This window comes from Lithobates pipiens, unplaced genomic scaffold, assembly GCF_037356315.1.
Source record: "Lithobates pipiens isolate NorthernLeopardFrog02 unplaced genomic scaffold, aLitPip1_a1.2 Scaffold_13, whole genome shotgun sequence".
In the NCBI taxonomy this organism is placed as follows: Eukaryota; Metazoa; Chordata; class Amphibia; order Anura; family Ranidae; genus Lithobates; species Lithobates pipiens.
The window spans coordinates 307,565,417-307,590,639 of record NW_027507718.1 but is presented as its reverse complement, the minus strand read 5'-3'; the positions used below and the strand labels follow the sequence as shown (position 1 = coordinate 307,590,639).

Below are 25,223 nucleotides of genomic sequence, written 5' to 3'. Positions count from 1 at the left end.
TAGTATGCGGTGCATACTAGCTCATTATGCCTCTTCCCTTACATGCGTAGGAAAAAAAAGTCAGCGGGTTTACTCCCGTTTTAACCCCTTAATCGCCCCCTAGTGTTTAACCCCTTCCCTGCCAGTGACTTTTTTTATAGCACTGATCGCTGTATAAATGCCAGTGGTCCCAAAATAGTGTCAGAAGTGTCCAAATCTGTCCGCCGCAATGTCGCAGTCACGATATAAGAAAAAAAAAAAAAAAGAAAAAAGAAATCATAATATTGCAGATTGCCAACAATACTAATTTAAAAAAAAAAAAATGCCATAAATCTATCCCCTATTTTGTAGACCCGATAACTTTTGCGCAAACCAAGCAATATACGCCTATTGCGATTTTCTTTTACCAAAAATACGTAGAAGAATACATATTGGTCTAAAGTGAGGAAGAAATTGTTTTTTTTTGTTTTTTTAGATTTTTGGGGATATTTATTATAGCAAAAAGTAAAAAAATAAATAAAAAATATTAAATATTGCTTTTTTTTCCCCCCCCAAAATGTTCGCTCTTTTTGTTTATAGCGCAAAAAATAAAAATCTAAGAGGTTATCAAATACCACCAAAGGTTAGGGTACAATGTAGCATTACTGTGTCAGTTAAAGCGACGCAGTGGCGTATCGCTAAAAAAATAAAAAAAATCTGCTTCAAGGCACCAGGAGCAGAAGATTCGTAAAATTTCTGAAGATGAACAGCACCTGAGCCGTGAGTCGAGGTGCAAGCCCCACCATCCAAGTGGACATAGAGCTGCTTTGCTCGCCACGCTTCGGGCACAGCCTCGCTGCGCTCGGCTCTTTTTATTCTAACTCTATGTCCACTTGGATGGTGGGGCTAGAACCTGGTCTCAGGGCGCAGGCGCCGTTCATCTTCGGCTATTTTTCGGAATGTGGTTGTCCTGTGTACTGCGCATGCGACACTATCCGATGGGGGACATTATGTGATAGGACACCGGGTGATGGAGGGGGTGGGACAATAATCTGCTTCAAGGCACCAGGAGCTCTATTGTTTTTTTTGGGGGGGGGGGGTTAAACACTTTAAAGGGAATTCCTTGGGAAGCCCCGGGCCACCAGAACTAGTGTCCCAATTGGAATATTTCCCCTCTATTACTTTTCTGGGGATAACACAAAAATGTAGGATTTTCTTTTACTATTACTTTCAATGATAATTGTAAACGGGACAAATAGAGAGGGCGGATCTCCCTAATGGGGACACATCACAATACAAACTGACGTGTTCAAATCCCTCTCACCTCTATCCAAAACTAAAAACACCTTTTGCCTTCAGATTTAGTTTAACAATTCTGAGGAGCCCTTTCAGTCCATTGAGCCCCCCTTTTTAGATCCATGCACCCCTCAGAGCCCATGTCTCCTTCCCTCCTTTATCCCACTGACAGAGGCCTGTCCTGCTCAGATTTCAGACTTACATCGACACAGTAGCATTTGTTTTCCTATTGAGGCAGCGCCATTTTTCCTCTTAGCAACACCACTGACGGAGGGACATTTTTCCTTTCAGTGACACCACCAATGCCGAGATTTATTTTGCTTTTAGTGACACTGCTGACATAGGGGCATTTCTTCCTTCGCTGCTATTAGCCCCATATTTGTGTACCAGTATTAAAAATTCTGCAGTTTGCTGCAGTGTACCACTATTCATACTATTTCAGCACAGGCTACAAGTATTACATACATTTCACTGTAGTGGTGTTGCCACTACTAGTCCCACCCCCTCCATCACCCGGTGTCCTATCACATAATGTCCCCCATCGGATAGCGTCACATGCGCAGTACACAGGACAACCACATTCCGAAAATAGCCGAAGATGAGTGGCGCCTGCGCCCTGAGACCAGGTTCTAGCCCCACCATCCAAGTGGACAGAGTTAGAATAAAAAGAGCCGAGCGCAGCGAGGCTGTGCCCGAAGCGTGGCGAGCAAAGCAGCTCTATGTCCACTTGGATGGTGGGGCTTGCACCTTGACTCACGGCTCAGGTGCTGTTCATCTTCAGAGATTTTACGAATCTCCTTCTGCTCCGTGCTGCGCCTGCGCAATACTGGGTGGATACTTTTAGATGGCCGGACGCTATATGTCAGAACACCGGCACTGGTGGGGTTTCCGAGAAATGCTGAATGTTAAATTAACCAATCACTGTGATAACAGCAGCGTAGTGTTTACATTGCAGAGCCAGCCCCTTCCTCTTATCACAGAGAAAGAAGGAACTAAAGCTGGCCATGGATCAATTTTTTAATTTTTTGATAAGCTAGCTGGCTGATAAAAAAAAAAAAAAAATAAAAACACCCCACACACAACCACAAGCAAATTCCTCCATCTACAAATTTGAGATGGATGAAGGAATCCTCCCCCCATGCTACAGTATTTTGACAGCGGGACTCCTCCACTGATCAGGGATGCAGCCAATTGGCTGAAAATGCTGATCAAATGAAACTAAACCAACAGTTCCGTTTGAGAGGGGTCAATCATTACATCAACTTGAGGACCAGGGTGTCAGGGCAAGCCTGGTCATTGGGGGAGAGCAGGCTGAGATCCCAGCAGAGCTAGAGAACTGACCAGGCTGTTCTCTCATGCCTAGTGTGGTCAGTTGTTTAATAGGAAACCAGAGGGACTGGTAGGAACACCAGGGATTTCAAAGGAAGCAATACAGAGAGAACAGGAGACTTTCTCATACAAGTGCATGGTACAGCAGGCACATATCAGGAATATGAAGTACTGGGTGAATGGGAGCAGGATGGGACAGGACATCTGTGCCCATTGAGTTTTCTTCTGTATTCTGCAACCAGACCTTTACAGATGTGTGTTGGATCTACATGTGAATATGGAGCTCTGTCCACATAGTTTGGACCACCTAGAATCTGATGCATTTAGGTCCAGAAAGACAGAAAGGGGTGCCGATTTATTTATTTTTTATTGGACCTGCATGTAATCAGAGGGATACAGACACTGACATCCACCTGCCCATAGACTAATGGCCTGTACACACGATCCAAAAATCAGATGAAAAATACCGCTTCGGTATCGTACGATAATCGGATCGTTAGTACAGAGCTTTCGAGAGCCGATCATGACAATTCATTCCATATTATTAGATAAGACAAGCACGAAAACTTTCCTTGTACAATACCAGATCGTACGATTTTCATTAATACAGTTGTCATCCGAAAATACAAATACAACACATGACATCACTTGCAATTTTTTCTGTCGTACGAGAATTTTTGTAACTTTAGTAACCTATTCAATGTCTACTTATTAACCACTTCCAAACTGCCGGCCATCATGACGTCCTTGACTTTGCAGGGGTATATCTGAAAAAAGCCTGCAGCTACAGGCATTACTTAGATATAGTCTTTTTCAGCCGGAGATTCCCTACACCATAAGAATGATCATAGAAGCTGTTCCATCGCTTGATCGTTCTTACGGGCAACGAGAGGGGATGTCCCCCTCTCACGCTGCCATCTGATGCTTCCATCGGTGAGTCGGAGAACGGATCCACCGGCCCCGGACGTATACCAGAGATTTCTGGCAGACCAGATGGTCGCTGGAGTCTCTATGATCGCTCGGAGGCCTGGCGCGATGTTATGACGTCACCCCCGGCCTCTGCATTCAAACAAATGGTGGCGCCACCTCGGCTGCGACGCCGAGATCGTTTTTTTTTTATTTAAGGCTTCCCAGCCTAGAGGTGGGATGTGGGGTCTTATTGACTTATTCAATAAAGCGCCCCTGTCCCCGTGTGCTCGCACGCATAAGCGAATGCATACGTAAGTCCTGCCCACACATGAAAGAGGTGTTCAAACCACACGTGAGGTATCGCCAATCTCTGCAGCCGCGCATCGGGTCTCACTGCCTGTGATTAGCACGGTGCCGACTTCCTGGCGGGCTCTGCACCTGGGCTGTGCAAACACGCAGGAGCTCATCCTTAGTTACCAGTAAGAAAAATAAAAAAAATAAAAAATGTAAAGCGTCGCCTAAGGAAATTTTTAAATACCGACGTTTGGCACCATTCCACGAGCATGCGCATGCAAAACTTCATCTTTCACATTCTGCAAAAAAAAAATGTAACTAACTTTAATTAATTTTTTTTTTTTTAAAGCATGAAACTTTTTTTTTTTTTTTTTTTTTTTTTTTTTTGACAAAAAAAAAAAAGTTTCATGCTTTAAAAAAAAAAAATTAATTAAAGTTAGTTACATTTTTTTTTTTTTTTTGACAAAAAAAAAAAAAAAAATTGTTCAAAAAATTGCCGCGCATATACCATGCGAGATAAAAAGTTGCAGCAACCGCCATTGTATTTTCTAGGGTCTTTGCTAACAAAACATATGTTTGGGGTTCTATGTAATTTTCTACCAAAAAATAAAAAATTTGGAATTTTACATGTAGGAGAGAAATGTCAGATATGGCCTGGATGGCAAGCGGTTAAGCTAAAAAAGTCGGACTGTCGTCCGATTTTCGGATCGTGTGTACGGGCCACGACAAGGAGGTTTTCCATTCACATTACCTGAATAACAGACAGACAGATTTGATTATCCGCTCCATGAGAAAGGGGTAGGGAGGCACACACACACACACACACACACACACACACACACACAGCAATAAAAACCTGACAGGGGGTCTGATCCCTCATCAGACCATCTCAAAACTAAAAATGCCCTTTAGGTCATTTTCACACTTGTGTGACCCAAAAGTCACACGGCTTGAAGCAATGTCTGTGTAATCTGGAGGTCTATGGACCTCAAGTCGCATCAAAGTCATACCAAAGTAGTGCCGGGACTACTTTGAAGTCACACAGATATGAACAGTACTCATTGGAAATCATGGGGTGCAACTTGTAATGCGACTTCACAGCCCCAAGTCACAGGACAAGTCGCACAAGTGTGAAAGGGGCTTCAATGTACTTGATACAACTTTATCAGTGTGAGGGACAGAGGAGCCTGGCTTGCAGGGAGTGTATTGGTTGTTAGGAGTTCTTGGACAGGATGATGACGTTTCCAGAAGCACACACAGTATATATTGGTGATTGGCTGGTCATGTTACCTGGAGCAACAGCTGCTGCAGTCAGTGTATGATGATGAGCGGCTGTCCCATCCTCCTCCTCCTGCTGCTCCGTCATCCTCGTCCTCCTGCAGAGAGCCCCTGTCCCTCACCCCCTCCATGTCCTCCAGTCTCACCCACCACACTACACCCTGTCAGCACATAGTCACACTATTCCCACTCCAACAACGACAACCACATCCCCTCCCACAAAGCGTTTGTAGCAACAGTTACAGGTAAAGAGCCTAGCTCCGCCTCCTCCGGGCATCTCACCACGGGATTGGGCTGACGGACCGCACATGACCCGTGACCGCAAGGCTTCTTGGGAGTTGTTGTGCGGCCATCCCAGGACTACACTCCCCAGAATGCTGTGTGACAGAGAGCTTGTCTGCTACTCCTTGTGTACAATGCTGTACATCGTGCTTCAGTGTTTCTATTAGTGTTTTATCTCTGGCGTCATAATGTGATTAGTCCTGTGTGTTTCCCATTCATACAGAGGGATATTGAGAGTTCACAACTTTGAGATGTCAATGAGGGACACCCCATGGATTTTTTTTTGCCAGAGAATAGGTGCAGGAACTCCCCTTTTCACAGTCACCCCTTGTCTCTGCCCCCTACCCACCTCTGAGCACCGTTCCTTGCTTCCAACCCTACCCACCTCCCAGTATTGCCCCATTTAGAGAATACAGAAGCAAATAACATTTGTGGCACTAAGTCATTTGTAGGGAGTTTGTTAATGATAATAAGAAAAGCAGTAAAATAGATCACCCGCAGCCAGCAACAATGGACCACCCACAACACACTAGACCCCCAGCAGCAACAACAGATCTCCATGCAGACAGCACAATAGACCCGTGAGCATCTAGAAACAGTAGATCCCTCCCAGCAACAATGGACCACCTGCAACCCATTAGACCCCCATCAGCAACAACAGATCTCCCTGCAGACAGCACAATAGACCTGTGAGCAGCTAGAAACAGTAGATCCCTCCCAGCAACAATGGACCACCTGCAACACATTAGACCCCCAGCAGCAACAACAGATCTCCCTGCAGACAGCACAATAGACCCGTGAGCATCTAGAAACAGTAGATCCCTCCCAGCAACAATGGACCACCTGCAACCCATTAGACCCCCATCAGCAACAACAGATCTCCCTGCAGACAGCACAATAGACCTGTGAGCAGCTAGAAACAGTAGATCCCTCCCAGCAACAATGGACCACCTGCAACACATTAGACCCCCAGCAGCAACAACAGATCTCCCTGCAGACAGCACCGATAGGCCTGTGAGCAGCCAGAAACAGTAGATCCCTCCCAGCAACAACTGACCCCCCCAGCAAGACCCCCTGCAAAAACAATAGCCCTCCCCACCAACGATGGACAACCAAGACCACCAACCGCCACCCCCACCACCACCCCCCACAGAATTAGATCCCCTCCAGTGACAATTGACCTCCCCAGCAACAATAACTCCTTCTCTTCTGCAAAAATAGGTACCCCTGCAGCCAGTATCAATAGACTGTGCATCACAAGCCAGCACTTATTGCCATTACATACATTCAGTGCTTGCTGGAGGTATGTAATGGCAATAAGTGCTGGTTCCCGCTGAAAAAAAGCCCTGGGGACACCTATCAGCAAAAGTATGCAGGCATAGGACACACCATTAACCACTTAAGGACCAAGCCTCTTTTTGAGGCATGTTGTTTACAAGTTAAAGCAGAAGTAAACCCATTGATCTAACAGTTTGAAAAAACTGTTACATTCCCGGCATGCCGGAAATGCTAACTGTCATGTTGGTTGTACTCTCAACCAAACTGTCAAACCATCCAATGGCTGGTGTCATAACTGATCACATTTCCAGCTTCATGGCAGTTAAAGATTAAACGGAGGCCAAGATGGCAGCTTCCTTGGCTGAAAACGATAGGAGGGTTTACTTCCACTTTAACAGCTTTTTTTTTTGCTAGAAAATTACTTAGAACCCCCAAACATCATGCATTTTTTTTGTAACACCCTAGAAAATAAAATGGCGTTGCAATACTTTCTAACACACCGTATTTGCAAAAAATACACTATTTTGAATTAAACAATAAGACAACAGTAAAGTTAGTTTAATTTTTTATTTTATTTTTTATATTGTGAAAGATGGTGTTACGCCAAGTAAATTGATACCCAACATGTCACGCTTCAAAATTGCACCCACTCGTGGAATGGCAACAAACCTTTACCCTTAAAAATCTTTATAGGTGAGGATTAAAAAATTCTACAGGTTGCACGTTTTGAGTTACAGAGGAGGTCTGGGGCTAGAATTATTGCTCTCGCTCTACCGATCGCTGCGATACCTCACATGTGTGGTTTGAACACCGTTTTCATATGCGGGTTCTACTCACGTATGCGTTCGCTTCTGCACACGAGGACGGGGCGCGTATATAAAAAAAAAATTCTTATTTATTTTACCCTTTAAGTGTCACTTTTATACTGTTTTTACAAAAAAAGTGTGTCACTTTTATTCCTATTAAAAGGAATGTAAGCATCCCTTGTAATAGAAAAAAAGCATGTAAAGCAAATTTGAGATCTGGGGTCAGATCTCATATTTACACTTAAATGCAATTAAAAAAAAAAAATTGTCATTTAAATTTTTTTTTTTTTTTTAAATGGTCCTTTAAGAGGGGCAGAAGTGATGTTTTGACATTGCTTCCACCCTGTGTTGTTATGGAGACGGGTGGGGGCCATTTTCCCCTCACCCATCTCCATGAGGGCACTACAGTGCAGCGGGAGGGGGAGGGCCACTTTCCCGCCGCTGATAAAAGTGATCTTGCCGCAGAGACCACTCTTATCAGAAATCGGACCGCAGGCCGAACAAGAGGATACCAGGGTTTATGGCAGCTAGCTGCTGCCATAACAACGATATCCCCCGTTAAAGTAAGGACGTACTGTATATCGGCTTGCGGCGGTCTGGAAGTGGTTAAAGGAGAATTGTAAGAAAAAACAAGATTGGTTAAACCCTCAAGTGCTTTTTTTTTACCACTACTATTCCTTTATTTTGGCTTTTGGAATTTACAAATGCAGCAATTAAAAAATCGGATGAAAGGTTTAGTGCTGGAAAACACTTTGATAGATAAAAAGTGCATTTTATATACATCTATATAGATCAGACCAAAATGAGGGACAAATGAGGAGGAATGAGGGACAGAGGGACATTGCTCTAAATCAGGGACAGTCCCTCAAAATCAGGGACATTTGGGAGCTATGCTGTTACAGCAGGAATACACCATAAGAAAATCGGGCGAAAATGTCCTTTCTGAGAACCAACAGCCGATTTTCTACTTGTTGATGCCCAGCAATTAATACCCGATATCGATATTGTGAACGAAAAAGACCGTTCGTTGGTGTGAAGGTTGTCCATGAAACATCTCTTGAACATTATCACTCTTGAGCTGAACTAGTAGATGGCCCCACTTATGTGAGACGTCAACACTACGTATGAAATCGATTGCTCTTTTAAAGATTTCTTTTGATTAGTTGAGGTTGGCGACGATTTCGAACAACGAACGCTGGTCGGCGGTTGAGCGATCAGTCGATTTTCTAACCGTGTATTTCTGCTATAAGGTACAGCCTACCTGAGCCCTCCATATCAAATGAGTATTGAAAATCATTAGCGGACACAAACATGGAATAATTTACGAACTGACTGCCATATCTAAAAGTTAAAGTGTATTGAGGTAATAAAGCACACCCATACCTGTGCATCAGCCAAATGAGGACCTGTGGCTGTGTTCATACAGCTGCTACTTCCCCATAGAGTAGCAGACAGCTTCAGCTACGCAAACTGCTCATTTACACTGTGCGGGCCAGAGATCCCATTTGAATGAGCCCTTGAAAAAAAATCAATGTTCAATTATTTTTTGAAAGAGGCTTTGGTGAAATATTAGGGGTCTAAACAGACCCCTGATATCTTATTTTTGACACAGTGAAAGAAATTGAGGACATACTGTAGATCCCCAATTATTTCTCTGCAGCATCAGCCGCACTGCAGATGAATGAACAGGAAGCACTCTGTACAGAGGCTCCTGTTTATTCCTAAACTGAATCATAGTAAACAATGTTTTAATAGTGATTATTACTGTTATAAGCAACCGTTTTTATATGAATGACATCCATTCATGGACACAGTATGTGACAGATCACAGTGACAGGTGACAGATTGTGCCATGGGCAGTCTCATCAGTGCAATCTCTTTGGAGCTGTCTCATCAGAGCAGTCTCATCAGTGCAATGTCATCAGTGCAATCTCTTTAGAGCACTCTCATCAGTGCAATGTCATCAGAGCAGTCTCACAGTCACCAGTGCAATGTCATCAGAGCAGTCTCACCAGTACAATCTCGTCAGAGCAGTCTCACCAGTGCAATCTCATCAGTGCAATCTCTTTAGAGCAGTCTCATCCATGCAATTTCATTAGAACAGTCTCATCCATGCAATTTCATTAGAGCAGTCTCATCCGTGCAATTTCATTAGCGCAATCTCGTCAGTGCAATCTCATTAGACCAGTCTCGTTAGAGCAGTCTCATCAGTGCAATCTCTTTAGAACAGTCTCATCAGAGCAGTCTCAATGCAATTCTCATCAGAGCAGTTTCATCAGTGCAATCTCATCAGAGCAGTCTCATCAGAGCAGTATCATCGGTGCAATGTCATCAGAGCACCCTCGTCAGTGCAATCTCATAAGAGCAGTCTCATCAGTGAAAGGTCATCAGAGCAGCCTTGTCAGTGCAATCTCATCAGAGCAGTCTCATCAGTGTAATGTCATCAGAGTAGTCTTATCAGAGAAGTCTCGTCAGTGCAATCTCTTTAAAGCAATCTCATCAGTGCAGGCCTAGTAGTGAGAAGGACCTACCTGGTCCTAACCATGGCAGTCGAGCTCTGCTCACCATCCCCAGGCTCACCAAGTAGTGCTGCCAGCTCCAGTGATTGGCTAGGCTGCCTATCCACATGCTCCTGCATCCGCCACATCCCGATATCCGGGACATTCTCAGACCAGGACATTGGTCTGTTTTCTGGGAATGTCTCCGGCAAATTGGGACTGTTGACAGCTATAGAATAGGATGGGTGCAGCCAGGGTTGGTGCAAGGATTTTTGACACCCTAGGCAAAACCTAATTTTGACGGCCCCATTGGCTCCACCCTGACTCTGCCCCCTTTGCTGTGCTCATGGGACAGGAGGCGGCCCTATACCGGAAGCATTGACTCTGCCTCCTCTAGCGCTGACTCCAGTACTGCGCTGCACCTCTAATTACACTACCGGTCAGATGAAGCAGCTGCCTGAGATTGAGTTAGTTACAAGCTGCAGACGTGGAGGGAAAGCAGTGGCCTGGCGCCCCTAGGCAGCAGTGCGCCCTAGGCGGCTGTCTAGTTTGCCTAGTGGTAGCACCGGCCCTGGGTGCAGCCCTTATGCCAAACACACTACAGAAGGGGTACTGAATTAAAATTCATGGAGGCCTGCTCAGTATATTCTTCTTAAAGCAGAGGTCAAAATCTCATATTTGTGCTATGACTCCTTCACATCACACCCCCTTTACATTACAGTCCTTCCTTAACATCCCCTTCCTTTGTATCCCAGTCCCCGCCCCCCCCCCATCACATCACAGCCCCCCCCCCCCCCCAGTCCCTCCTTCACATCACAGCCCACCTCTCATATCAATATCCTCAGCCCCTTTTGCATCAACTTTCTCCCCCCTCTACAGTCCTATCTACAGCAGGACAGAAGGCATAGGGTACAGCAGGTCTGCATGGATCACAGCAGAGTTTTATGTTAACAAGAGGTTGATCGCTAAGACAGCTTAACCATCTATCAATGAATCACCCGCTTGTTAAATTGAAAAGTTGGGGAGCTCACACCTTCTGTTCAGATCTGACGCACCTTCTGCCCTGTAGTGAGGATGATATCAGGAGCTGTAGTTGCTCAAATAAGACTGTCACCTTGTGTAGGTCCAGACCATTTAGCGATGCCTGCACTACAGTACAGTGAACAAAGTCTCTGAAGCACTGCTGTAGGCAAGTCAAACTCATGGCCTACACAAGACTGTTACTCTTTCTACTGAATATGCATTGATAATTACATAAAATCCTAAACAAGTTTAGTGATTATGTTATAATAATTTTGTTTGTACAGGAACAGGTTAAGTAACATTAAGCCTTGTAAAGCAAATGACTGTTAACGTGTAATAAAATACGTAGACAGAGTGGTTTGTTGGACTGCATACGAATAACCATAATCCTTCCCTCTATAGCCATTTAGTCCGTCAAAGATTTACAATGGTTATAATATATTGTAGGAAAGTTAACCTTTTAATTTCCAATGTATGAAGGTCCTTTTTACATACAGTCTTCTGGAGAATTACAGGCTGGGAAGAGGAGAGTCGCAGTTGTCAGGGCAAGTTCTGTATATGAAATTGTTATGCCAAGCCTTATGGAGAAGTAGTGACAGGTCTAAAGTCACTAAAAGAGCCACAGGGACGGAAGGAAGGTCAGATTAGGAAAGTCAGTACAATGATTATTCAAGAAACAAAGCTGGATAGGTGTAATGCAAAACCAAGGAACAGGTAGGTTAGTCTGTTGTTTTCAGTTGGAATGCTCCCCCCAAAATGAACAAGGTATTATCCAGTATAGGAAAAAGGGGGTCTGTTAATTTGTTTACCTAGCCAAAGGTATGCCTTTCAACAGCCTGAAAAATGAATGCAGATAATATAAAGAGTGCATACAAATTCCTGTAATAGCTCACCTTCATACCTTCCAATCCTGTCCACTGCTCAATGAGACCTTCTATTATATTAAAGTGGAAGTCCAGCCAAAAATGAAATTGTTCCTATTAATAGTATGTTAAATATCATTATCTGTGCTATTATTCATTTTCTGGCTAGCTGATTGTTTAGATTAGAAAGCCTTATCAAACTAGACAATCAGCTACTTCTTGTTCTTCACCGACAACCCTATCTCCCTTTATCAGAATTTGCTAAGCTATCTTTCACTTCCTGAAAAGGTTGTCCTGTGTGGATGGGTCCCCCCTGTGTCCTGTGTGGATGGGCCCCCCTGGGTCCTGTGTGGATGGGTCCCCCCTGTGTCCTGTGTGGATGGGCCCCCCTGGGTCCTGTGAGGATGGGTCCCCCATGTGTCCTGTGTGGATGGGCCCCCCTGGGTCCAGTGTGGATGGGCCCCGCTGGGTCCAGCGTGGATGGGCCCCCCTGGGTCCTGTGTGGATGGGCCCCCCAGGTCCTGTGCGGATGGGTACCCCCTGGGTCCTGTGTGGATGGATCCCCACTGGGTCCTGTGTGGATGGGTCCCCCCTGGGTCTGGTGTGGATGAGCCCCCCCTGGGTCCTGTGCAGATGGGTTCCCCCTGGGTCCTGTGTGGATGCCCCCCTCGGGTCCTGTGTGGATGGGTCCCCCCTGTGTCCTTTGTGGATGGGAACCCCTGGGTCCTGTGTGGATAGCCCCCCTGTGTACTGTGTGGATGGGTCCCCCTGGGTCCTGTGTGGGTGGGCCTCCCCTCTGTCCTGTGTGGATGGGCCTCCCCTATATCCTGTGTGGATGGGCCTCCGCTGTGTCCTGGGTGAATGGGCCTCCCCTGTGTCCTGTGTGGATGGGTCCCCCTGTGTCCTGTGTGGATGGGTCTCCCTGGGTACTGTGTGGATGGGCCTTCCCTGTGTCCTGTGTGGATGGGCCTCCCCTGTGTCCTGTGTGGATGGGTCCCCCTGTGTCCTGTGTGGATGGGTCCCCCAGGGTACTGTGTGGATGGGCTTCCCCTGTGTCCTGTGTGGATGGGTCCCCCCGTGTCCTGTGATGATGGTTCCCCCCTGTGTCCTGTGTGGATGGGTCCCGCCTGTGTCCTGTGTGGATGGGTCCCCATGTGTCCTAATTGTGTGCCACTTTGTGTTGGTCTATCACATAAAATCCCAATAACATCCATTTACATTTTTGGTTGTAACATGACAAAATTTGGAAAATTTTAAGGGGTATTAATACTTTTTTTAAGGCATTGCAGCTGAGAAAAGCCTTCCTCCTCTCCTCCCCTCCTGAAGACTCCTGGGATGTATGAAATAATTTGCCTAGGCAAGAAACCAGGAAGTAACTGAAGAAATGTAAAATGCCTGAGCTAAGAGCAGATAGATTCCAGGAAGTAAATGTTACATGAATCATTTGCCCTTAATTAAGATGGCCACAGCCAGAAATGCTAGGGGGTTGTTTTTCAAAGCAATTTCTCAACAGAGTAAAGCATAGAGACATGGATGGATGGGGGAGTTTATTTTGAATATTAAAAATTAATTTAAAAGAGTTTTTGGTTTGTGGTGCTCAGATGCAGTCAAGATACACTCTAAGGATTTTTATTTTTATATAATTTTTTTTAATCTTTTTTATACCCACCTGCAAAACATGAAGGCAGACAGTGTAATTCTTGCAGATCAGTTGTTTCAACTACATAGGACTCTTAGGCTGCTTTCATACGGAGTCGCTTTACAGGCTTTAGCACTAAAAATAGCGCCTGCAAAGCTCAAGGGCTTTCACACTGGAGTGGTGTGCTGGCAGGACACTAAAAAAAGTCCTGCAGGCAGCATCTTTGAGGCACTGTAGGAGTGGTGTATACACCGCTCCTACAGCGCCCCCTGCCCATTGAAATCAATGGGCAGTGCTGCCGAAGCAGCAGCACATTGCGGGTGCTTTTAACCTTTTTTCAGCCATTAGCAGGGGTTAAAAGCACCCTGCTAGCAGACGATAAGCGCAGCAAAAACGACGGGGAGCTGTCAGTGTTAAAGTGCCCTAACATTAAATTTCCTTTATTGAATCGTAGCTGAATTATTGCCAGTAAAAAATAATTGCATAATTCCCAGGCTCATGGACTGTCATATCCGGATCTTTTTTTGGAAGATATGTATTGTTTTTTCCTAAAAAAGAAATAAATAATTTAATACTGTAAATAGAACTTCTTTACTTTCCCTTTATCGATGGACTACAAAACTGCAAGTCATGTTATTCTTTTTAATTACTTCCTGCAGATAGGTGTGAGTGGTGATAGACTCGGACTGGAGTGACGTAGCAGGAAGTTCTGTATTTGATTTTATGGATGGTTTCAAGGCGTTTTTTAGGTTTCCTTTTTGCAAGTTTTATTTATTGAATAAAATAGGCGCTAGTTTTAACAAACTGCACTATCAGAGCCCTCTTTCTATACTTCTTTTTTAATTGGCAAGGCATTTTGGGCTGCATGAATACTTAATAAGGGACCGCACCCTGTATTTTTGGAGAGGTACTATGGAGTATACCCAAGTGAGATCCTAGTGGACAGGAGGCTACAGTGCTTCCATTCAAAGAAGGTGGAAGATTGTGGTGTCTGATGTAATACATGATTCATTTCTCCACACTAGAAGTCAGAGCTCAGAGAGCCCTAAGGAGTCACATTCATGAGCACTGGGAAAATGTCTACACTGGTGTGGGGATTGGTCATCACTAAGGATTGATGTTGTTATGAAGAAACATTAATCTGGAGGACTTTTGCACAATTTTTATGAACTGATATATAATTCATTTATGCAATGTTCATCAGAAATCAAGGAAAAAGACAGGGTTGTCCAATGGATCAGAGAGGGTGCTACCCAGCATCTCAGGTAGCTCAGCCAGAAGTGTCATTGTCAGAGATAGCAGAGGTTCAAGTCCAAACCCTAACATGGAGTGGGAATGAGAGTGCAGTATCAGGAAATTTGAGTGCTGAAAAAAACGGAGAACATCCAAGACAACAAGACAACCAGACAACATGGGCAATGCCATAATTGACTCCTAATAGAGGAATGGCAGGACTATGACATTATCTTAGTTAGAATTAGGAACAGATTACACAGATGGAACCCATCTACCCCAGATAACTGTTGGCGATGCCTTCAGAGTAGAGGCACGATGCTCCACATCTGGTGGTCTTGCCCTTTACTCCAACCTTTCTGGCAATCTATACACAAACTGATCAAAGACATTACAACCTATGAATTACCTTTTGCCCCAGCTCAATTTCTCTTGCACCATACCACTTTGTCACAAACTTCCTATCGTAAAACCATCATAGTCCACATGATCAATGCAGCCAAACAATGTATACCAATACACTGGAAATCCCAGACAATCCCCTCTATTAAAGACTGGCTCCACAGGATGCACAGAATATCAGAAATGGAAGAATTAATACACATATCCAGAGACACCCCCGACAAATATAACATCAAATGGGCCTGCTGGAAACACTTCATAACTACAAACACATTGGAAAGACTGCAAAACACTCCGAGTAATTCTTGAACCCCCTAGTCAACCTCTGACAAATATGTAGAGCCGCACCACTTATGCCCTTATGACGGTGAACATAACCATCATCATGCGACTTTGGGACTTCTCAATGTTTCACGTCTCAACCTCTTTCTAGGGAATCCACCACTACGACCCGCATACACTAAGGAGTCACATCCTTTTCATGGAGAACAGCGGTGGACGGATCCCCAACTCCCCCCTACCCAGTTCCCGTTTTCCCTCTGTCTTCCCCTCCCCAGCCCTCTCCCGGCCACTGGCACAAGGTCATGTTCCACATCCTTATTAAGGCAATTCCCCCTCCCCCCTCCCCCCCATTTCACCATCAGACGGATCCTGCCCCCTGAGCCCGGTTTATAGGGAGCCAGGTCCGAATAACCCGCTCACGTGCCTGTTCATACACTCCCCAATAGCAGGACCGTGCAAAGCGCACGTAGACATAGCCTCACTGTTTTATACCTCTACTGTTAATGTCACATTACTTCACATTGTCTTACGCATTATTGTGCATGTTTTATGTTTACGTGCCAAGCTAGCTGTAACAGTTGATTATTTTATGTTTTATGTTTCCTGTTATCAACCATTATACTCAATAAAATTTGTTTGGATAAAAAAAAAAAAAAAAAAAAAAAAAAAAAGAATTAGGAACAGGACGTTGTTCATATTGAACTGTATGCAGTATTGATGTTCAGTAGTTATATTAACAGTTAGGAGCCTGGTCTGAAGTTATTCAAAGGGGTACATGTTGGTTCTGGCATATTCCAAAGAACCTGGGTGTTTGTAAAGCACTATGGGTTTGTAAAGCAATATACAAGATGGAACAAGCAAAACGCAACCGGTTTCTAAGCGTGGTACCTGGTAAGGTGCTACAGTGGTGTGAAAAAGTGTTTGCCCCCTTCCTCATTTCCTGTTCCTTTGCATGTTTGTCACACTTAAGTGTTTCGGAACATCAAACCAATTTAAACAATAGTCAAGGACAACACAAGTAAACACAAAATGCAATTTGTAAATGAAGGTGTTTATTATTAAAGGTGAAAAAAAATCAAAACCATCATGGCCCTGTGTGAAAAAGTGATTGCCCCCTAAACCTAATAACTGGTTGGGCCACACTTAGCAGCAACAACTGCAACCAAGCGTTTGCGATAACGTGCAATGAGGCTTTTACAGCGTCCTGGAGGAATTTTGGCCCACTCATCTTTGCAGAATTGTCCTAATTCAGTTACATTAGAGGGTTTTCGAGCATGAACGGCATTTTTAAGATCATACCACAACATCTCAATAGGATTCAGGTCAGGACTTTGGCTAGGCCACTCCAAAGTCTTCATTTTGTTTTTCTTCAGCCATTCGGTGGTGGACTTGCTGGTGTGTTTAGGATCATTGTCCTGCTGCAGAACCCAAGTTCGTTTCAGCTTGAGTACACGAACAGATGGTCGGACATTCTCCTTCAGGATCTCTTGGTAGACAGCAGAATTCATAGTTCCTTTTATCACGGCAAGTCTTCCAGGTCCTGAAGCAGCAAAACAGCCCCAGACCATCACACTACCACCACCATATTTTACTGTTGGTATAATGTTCTTTTTATGAAATGCAGTGTTCCTTCTATGCCAGATATACTTGGACACACACCTTCCAAAGAGTTCCACTTTTGTCTCATCGGTCCACAGAATGTTGTCCCAAAAGTCTTGGGGATCATCAAGATGTGTTGTGGAGAAATTGAGACGAGCTTTGATGTTCTTTTTGCTCAGCAGTGGTTTTCTCCTTGGAACTCTGCCATGCAGGCCATTTTTGCCCAGTCTTTTCCTGATGGTGGAGGCATGAACGCTGACCTTAACTGAGGCAAGTGAGGCCTGCAGTTCCTTGGACGTTGTTGTGGGGTCTTTTGTGACCTCTTGGATGAGTCGTCGCTGCGCTCTTGGGGTAATTTTGGGCGGCCGGCCACTCCTGGGAAGGTTCACCACTGTTCCATGTCTTCGCCATTTGTGGATAATGGCTCTCACTGTGGTTCGCTGGATTCCCAAAGCTTTGGAAATGGCTTTATAACCCTTTCCAGACTGATAGATCTCAATTACTTTCTTTCTCAATTGTTCCTGAATTTCTTTGGGTCTCGGCATGATGTGTAGCTTTTAAGGATCTTCTGGTGGACCTTACTGTGTCAAGCAGCTCCTATTTAAGTGATGCCTTGATTGTGAACAGGTGTGGCAATAATCAGGCCTGGGTGTGGCTAGAGAAATTGAACTCAGGTGTGGACAACCACAGTTATAGTATGTTTTAACAAGGGGGGCAATCACTTTTTCACACAGGGCCATGATGGATTGGATTTTTTTTCACCTTTAATAATAAACACCTTTATTTACAAATTGCATTTTGTGTTTACTTGTGTTGTCCTTGACTATTGTTTAAATTGGTTTTATGTTCCGAAACACTTAAGTGTGACAAACATGCAAAGGAACAGGAAATGAGGAAGGGGGCAAACACTTTTTCACACCACTGTAGGTCCTCCGGTATCAAGGGGGGCGATGTTCTGGCTTCCTCCCTAACGGTTGTTATCCAAAATCAACGGGATCCGAACCTGCGTTACGGAGATCGATGGCCTTGTCACAAAGTACAGTAAGGAAAGATTTAAGTGAGAGCATGCATGAGGTCTGTACATGTCCTCGGCAGGGACCCCATTCTGTTACTAGGAGTGAGGTAACAGAGGTACGCTGGACTAGTAAACTGGACGCAGGCTCAGCACATCCGTCCTAATGCATGTACATGTTACAGTGTGCAGTGACATGGGACAAGTTGTTTTTCAATGGAACTCTATACTTTAATTGCTACATACTGCCTTAATGTTGGATTTCTCATATGACCACAGTCTCCACCTGGTCTCGGGCATTGATGAGCATGCTCCCTGGGAGAGGTACCCCCATGTACCCAGACGCAGATGACCACGCCCACATGCACTGCTCTATGCACACTACAAATCCCATAGTCCATAATCCATATCTCGGTTCTGGATTATCAGGAGCGAGCATGAGTGGAATATCAGGAGCGAGCATGAGTGGAACCAATGAGAACGAACATAGCCACTCTCTAGTAGGAAGTCGGATCACAGCAGCAAAAAAATTATGATTTGAAGGCAGCTGAGAGCATTATAAGTTACTATTTGAGTTAAGAATACATACTTGAATAGAATTTTTCATTCTATAGGCTCAAGGTTTTTTATGCATGAAGATAAAAAAACCTCTGTGCAGCAGCCCCCCCCCCCCCAATACCTACCTGAGCCCCATCACGATCCAGCGATGTGCAGGAGAGCCTCGGGTCTCAGGGGACTCTCCCTCCTCATTGGCAGACACAGTATTGGCTCCTGTTGCTGTCAATCACAGCCAATGAGCCAATGAGAAGAGAGAGAAGAGAGCAAGAGGACAGGGTTAAACCATGGCTCTGTGTGTGAATGGACAAGCAGAGCAGCGGCTTGGGAGCAAGCCTTCTTGGGTGCCCCCATTGCAAGCTTGCTCTGGGGGCACTCAGCAGGAGAAGAGGGCCAGGATTGCTGGGGGAGGACCCCAGAAGAGGAGGATCGGGGCTGCTCTTTGCAAAACCATCACATAGAGCAGGTAAGTATAACATGTTTGTTATTCAAAAAAATAATAATTGCATCTTATAATCATAAACCAAAGTTTTGTGTCACTTTAAGTTTCTTCCTTTTGAAGTGGCTGGCCTGGTGCTGTGTTTTATTGCCAGTTACCTGAGAGCTAAAGATCTATAATACTTACCTGCCAGTTACTTGATTTTTGCCGACCCCAATCAACCTGACTGCTCACTTGCCAGCCGCCTACTTGGACCTGACTACTCTCTTGCCTGCTTTCTGCCATGGTGCCTGCCTGGACCTGATTACTCTCTTGCCTGCTTTCTGCCATGGTCTCTGCCTGGACCTGACTATTCTCTTGCCCGCTGCTTGCCGCGATCTCTGCCTGGACTAGCTACTCTTTTGTTTCCTGCCTACAATAACCATTGCCTGGACCCAAATACTCTCTTGTCTACCACACCATAAACTGTCTCAGCTCTGTATCCCTTCTGTCTCAGCAACCCCTTAGTTGGATGAACTTGCGTTCCCTAACCTGGTGCCAGTTTGCAGCAAAGAAAACAAGAGTCCACTAAGGTTTCAAGCTGACCATCAGGAGCTCAGGTGAAGACCATTTGTGACTCTGCACCTTGGGTGAGACCTTAATAATAAGCCTGCATATATAACAAAGTATATATTTGTAATGAAGGGAATTCTTAATGCAATACTCCTTTTTTTGTATATTTAAAGTTAAACTATCTAAATAAAGGGTTATATATTTTTGCTCACAAAAATTGTTGCCTAGCCCTTCACAGAAATCTACACGGTACTTGTAATACATTGAATATCTTGTAAAACATAGTTTTTTTACGAATGAAGGAAAAGACCTTCCTAATCAGCCACAAACTCTTTCAATCATCAATCAATAGAAATAATGACGTAGAAGAAATGCCTACAGCTACTTGTATAGGAATCCAGCCACCCAAGTAATTGTATTATCTTTTTATGATAACACTGTTTCTTTTTCGGTGGAAGGTATCTGCATATATTTTGTAGTTGTCATAGCACCAACCAACATGGATCTATTCCAGGTTTATTGTTTTTTGCTGGAGGGTCAAGCCATGAGGAGAGTATTCAAGCAATAATGACTACGTAATACTCAGAGACAACAAGATCAAGGTCAGACACATTCCAAGTACCAATAAATGCTGCTATTTTCACAAGAAATTTTAACTTTGAGATAATGAGCTCAGAATCAGTGCTCAGAAACCACAAACATTGGTATTATCAGTGGGTGAAATTTTCAGCTTGCTTGACAATTTTTGGATTGTTCAAAGAACAAGCTTTTCGAAAGAGTTGGGATTAGCCCTTACTGCAGGAGCACAAGCAAGTCTCGGATCTTGTGTTGCAACATCAAAGAATATACCAGCCAGTGAGAGATAATACTGCAAATTGCTGGTGAAATTTGGTGAACAGAAAGCATATAGCAGTTTTATTTTTGGCTCTTGTAATATGAATCTTATACAAAAGCACATCTAACATATGTCTGAAAACTGGTATACTACTGGAAAAATTGGCTGTTTTAGTGATCAGTGTACTTGTGCATACATTCTGCCCGTACAGTTATTTCTTTCCAGCAGTTATATAGCAGTGGCATGTTAGGCAACTCTTTACATAGATCCATTCACATTTATCTTGACTTCTCATATGTAAATAGATGTAGCCTGTGAAAAAGACACTGACTTTCCTCCAAAAATAAAAAATAACAACTACACTCCAATCACCGCTCTTCTTGCTGTATTTATTTAACTGGCAGCAAAATTAATGAATACATTATTGCCTCGTTTCCACTGAGTGGATTGGTTCGGGTCGGTACAGTTTGGAAGGGTTAGAATTAGAGGTCGACCGATATGGGTTTTTCTCTGGCCGATGCCGATATTTAGAAATCATGGCGGCCGATAGTCGATATATGATGCTGATTTTTTTGGGCCGATATGTTAGGCCGATTTTATTTAATTTTTTTTTTTATTATTTTTTTTTTTTTAATCCCCCTTGATCTAACACACCTTTCCCACTGGGGCGTTTTTCAGGCGCTTTTGGGCTAAAAATAGCGCCTGTAAAGTGCCTGCAAAATGGCTCCCCTGTAGTCTGTGTGAAAGACAGAGTGCTTTCACACTGAGGCGATGCGCTGGCAGGATCTTAAAAAAAAAGTCCTGCAAGCAGCACGTTTGGAGTGGTGTATACCGCTCCTCCACCACTCCTGCCCATTGATATGAATGGGCACCACTGCCGAAGCGCATGCAATGCGATTTGGCAGCAGTGCTTCATGGGCGCATTTAACCTCTTCCTTGGCCGCTAGCTGGGTTATATGTGCCCCACTAGCAGCCAAATAGCACCGCTAAAATGATGGTAAAGAGCCGCTAAAACTTGCTTTTTACCGTCAACGCCTGGCCGCTCCAGTGTGAAAGCAGTCTTCATAAGTGATACAGAAAATTTCTTACATTTAAACATTTATTAAACAAAACAAACCTCCAATCAATTTACTTGTATGTATCATTTAGATAAAAAAAAAAAAAAAACTATATATTAAATAAAAACAGGTAGTCAAAACTTTTGGACGAAAAAAAAAATGGGCTAACTTTACTGTTTTTATTTTATTTTTATTTTTTAAATAGTGTATTTTTTTTCCCAAAAAAATGCATTTGAAAGACCTGTGCAAATGCCGTGTGACATAAAATATTGCAGCAACCGCTATTTTATTCCCTAGGATCTCTGCTAAAAAAATATATATAATTTTTGGGGGGTCTAAGTGATTTTCTGGCAGAAAATACAGGATTTTTACTTGTAAGCAACAAGTGTCAGAAAAGATTTAGTCTTTAAATGGTTAAACTGAGAACTTCTACACACAGAGATGAGTTCATTCATTCAAGTGTAAACATTGTATCTTTCTGTTCTTTTCTTGGCAGCCTGCCCAGAGAGGAGGAAAGACGTTTCTATGACAACTCAGGCAACTTACACTGACTTCTAGTACAGAAGTCATTTCTAAGTCCCGCTGCAGTTCTAAATCGGCTTTTTATCAGCACAATCGGCCGATGCCAAATATTTAAAAAACTGCAAATAGATATATCGGTCGACCTCTAGTTAGGATGGTCTGGCCTATTCAGGTGAGCATTTCCCCTGCAAGTCGGACCACCAGGGGCCATACGGGGTTTAGAAAAAATGGCTAGCGTTGCCTCACACTGATTGGCAGACGTTTTTCTGTCCGCCAATCAGTGGAATGTGTTGTAGCTCCGCCCTAACCGTACCGGACCATTTTTTACGGCCCCACATCTGAAGCAGGACCCTGAATAGCACGGTATGGTTTCGGTTATATGGGCCACTTTCATAATGGAAACACTCAAAATAGCGTAGCGTACTGAACCGTACGGAACCGATCCGCTCAGTGGAAATGAGGCATATGTCTACACCTGAAAACCAACCTTTCTTGATGTGTTTCACTGCTCCTGGCTTGCTCACAAGCATAGGGGAAATGTCACAAAATGAAAATCGGTACGCAAAATTCCACTCTGGCCAATTGATTAATTGTGAGAAGCTCATGACCCAAGACTTAATAAATATACAGGTGTTTTAGTATACCGTAGGTATAGTTACTTTGAATATCTATGACTACATGTGCATATGCCTCGGGTTGCGAGATATATTCATCTCAAAATTGGAGATATGTTAGCTCCAGATAACCTTCAGCACCGGAATTAGCTTTTTATATAAGAAATAAATACCCAAAACAATACTAATCACTACCGTACATATGCCACTACTAATAGCAAACAGCAAGCAGTGCCTTAGCAGGCAATCATTCTGCAAATATTAGATCAGAGAAAGACCATTTCTGATTGGTTACTGTGATTTAAAACATTGCACATAGTTTTTTTTCTTCTTTTTATTAAGGGAACATTTGTGTTTGGCCTGAATATTTACATGAGCTGGTACTGAGAATGATAAAACATGACCCTCAGCAATAGAATTCTATTGCTGCTGCTTGGAATATGAACAAGACTGAGTATAAATGATTCTAATAATTATTACGTATAGGTTTACTACAGGAGGATTCTGTATATCAATGACAGACTGAAAAATTAGATCCAGCGAATAACTGTAAATAATATATGATTTCTGTTATGTGCATTGCAGTTTTGCTATTTGCTACCAGCAGCTCCATTTTCTGAGTCCTTGAGACATTGACGTTGATTGTTCTCATGACAGTTACTCAGGTTGCCAGCTCTAGCTCTGACTCAGATTTATCTTTTTGATAGATCTATTGTTGTGATTCATAAACTACAGCGACAGTTTAACTGTACCAGCTACCAGAATGCCACACTCTGAGCTGCAAAATAATTTTATTAAAATAACTATCAGGAACAGGTGATGTTCTGACATGTTTTGCGCTAGGCCCAGAAGGCTACCTAGCCCAAAACGTTAAAATACAACCTGCTCCTGCTGACTATTTTAATAAAGAAAGAATATTAATTTGCATCTTAATGTTTGGCATTCCTGTTGCTGGATTAATTGATTGCTTTGGTGGAGACGAGCCAAACCAGCATCTTAGATGTGATTGTGGAATGTGGAGCCTGGTCTTGCCTGAAGTGGCATGTGACATATTTACCAACTTAGCTTAGATAATAATATACTGTGCATCTTTACAACAAAATTCACAGTTCTTGATTTTCAAAAACGGATGTTAAAAAAATTTAGTGAATTTGTCATTAGAAACTATCTGGATTTACCTACCATTCTCAAAAAACGACCAGGAAGAAGAAAAAAAAAAACTGTAGTTGGTTGCTAATGGCAACAGTTAAATATTCCCTGCCTCTGTTTTCAGGTAACCACTGAGATTTTGCTAAATTACTCAGATAATAGGCATCTATCTGCACCTTGATTTCATTCATGAGCCCATATTGCATGAAGATTTCTGTAGCTGGTGTAAGAGGTTTTTGTATTACTTCTGAATGCATGTCCTTTTAATTATTTTCCATGTAGTACATCAGTTGTTACAAACAACATTCAAATCTGCTTCATTATGTGAAAAGGTCAGGCAGTGTGCTGACAGCAATTTATAGAGTAAAAATGCATTCAGCTGCAGCATGAAAAAAATTTGCTAATTCACACAAAAAGATGACCTGTTGAAACAGCATAGCTATAGCAATAGAAGTTACAAATGGTATATTGGGGGTTATTTACTAAAGGAAAATCCACTTTGCGCTGCAAGTGCCCTTGGAAGTGCAGTCGCTCTAAATCTAAGGGGTAGATCTGAAATGAGTGGAAGCTCTGCTGATTTTATCATCCAATCATGTGCAAGCAAAAATGCTGTTTTTTATTTTCCCTGCATATCCCCATCGGATCTACAGCGACTTTACTTCCAAGTGCACTTTCAGTGCAAAGTGGATTTTCCTTTAGTAAATAACCCCCATTATGTCTAAATTGAATCTGCCTGATCTTATTTCCTTCTCATTAACTTACCTGTGCAATAAGATGCTTTGCACCGAGTCCAGGTCATCCAAGTTCCTGCTGACAGTCCTTGGGATGATGTGATTGCCCACATTAAACATGGTCCCCAGCAGGTTGTCTCATGGCACAGTTACAGATGTGATTTTATTCAGTGCTCATCTTGTAGGTGTCTTCTTGATGGATGCTGTGATTCCCTGTCGCTTCACATTTAACAATCCCTGAGCTAGATTTCTTTCATCTTTCTGTAGTACAGCCTTCTCTGTGCCCCATTCTTCATTCCAGCTCCAGCAAAGTTTAAGTGGTCACTGCGAAGCTGAGGTCCCTTGTCCCCTCCTCCTTTAGGGACCCTATGTGTAATGCTAGCAGCTTCAAGCAGTGCTGTAAACTCTGCCATCCTCTCTCCTGTCTCCCAGCAGCTCATAGTTGTGATTTTACTAAAGCCTCAGCCCTCCCACATCCCATTCATCCCACAAACGTCAGGCAGCCAAAAAAAAAAAAAAAAAGGGCTATTGAGGAATGGGAGACAAATCTATGCTGCTGTGACATGTCAGGTATAAGAGGCTTAAGCTGGCTACACATGGAGGCACATGATCATTCGTATTCCCAGATGATGCTCCTTTAGCCAACTTGCAAATCCATTATTTAATTCATACAGACTTATTACTTTTTAGGTAGGGGGTGGGGGCACGCAAATGGATAACAGCCAGCAATGCTGTAGATGCAAACATCACTGGGCTTTGTACAAGTTAACATCAGGATACGAGTGGG

General features: G+C 43.5%; 1 protein-coding gene across 2 annotated transcripts in view; it reads right to left on the bottom strand.

Annotated features, from left to right (window-relative positions):
• Positions 1-24,835, bottom strand: part of INTU (inturned planar cell polarity protein) — a 158,954-nt gene extending 134,119 nt beyond the window's left edge. Inside the window, exon 1 of one of the 2 annotated variants that reach the window (XM_077476882.1) lies at positions 24,468-24,835. In XM_077476882.1, coding sequence (XP_077333008.1) covers positions 24,468-24,556 — 89 coding nt within the window. In that variant the 5' untranslated portion in view covers positions 24,557-24,835. Of the gene's footprint in view, positions 1-5,076; positions 5,321-24,467 lie in introns of those variants that run through there. The other variant, XM_077476881.1, reaches the window with a different exon arrangement.
• Positions 24,836-25,223: the final 388 nt, after the last annotated feature.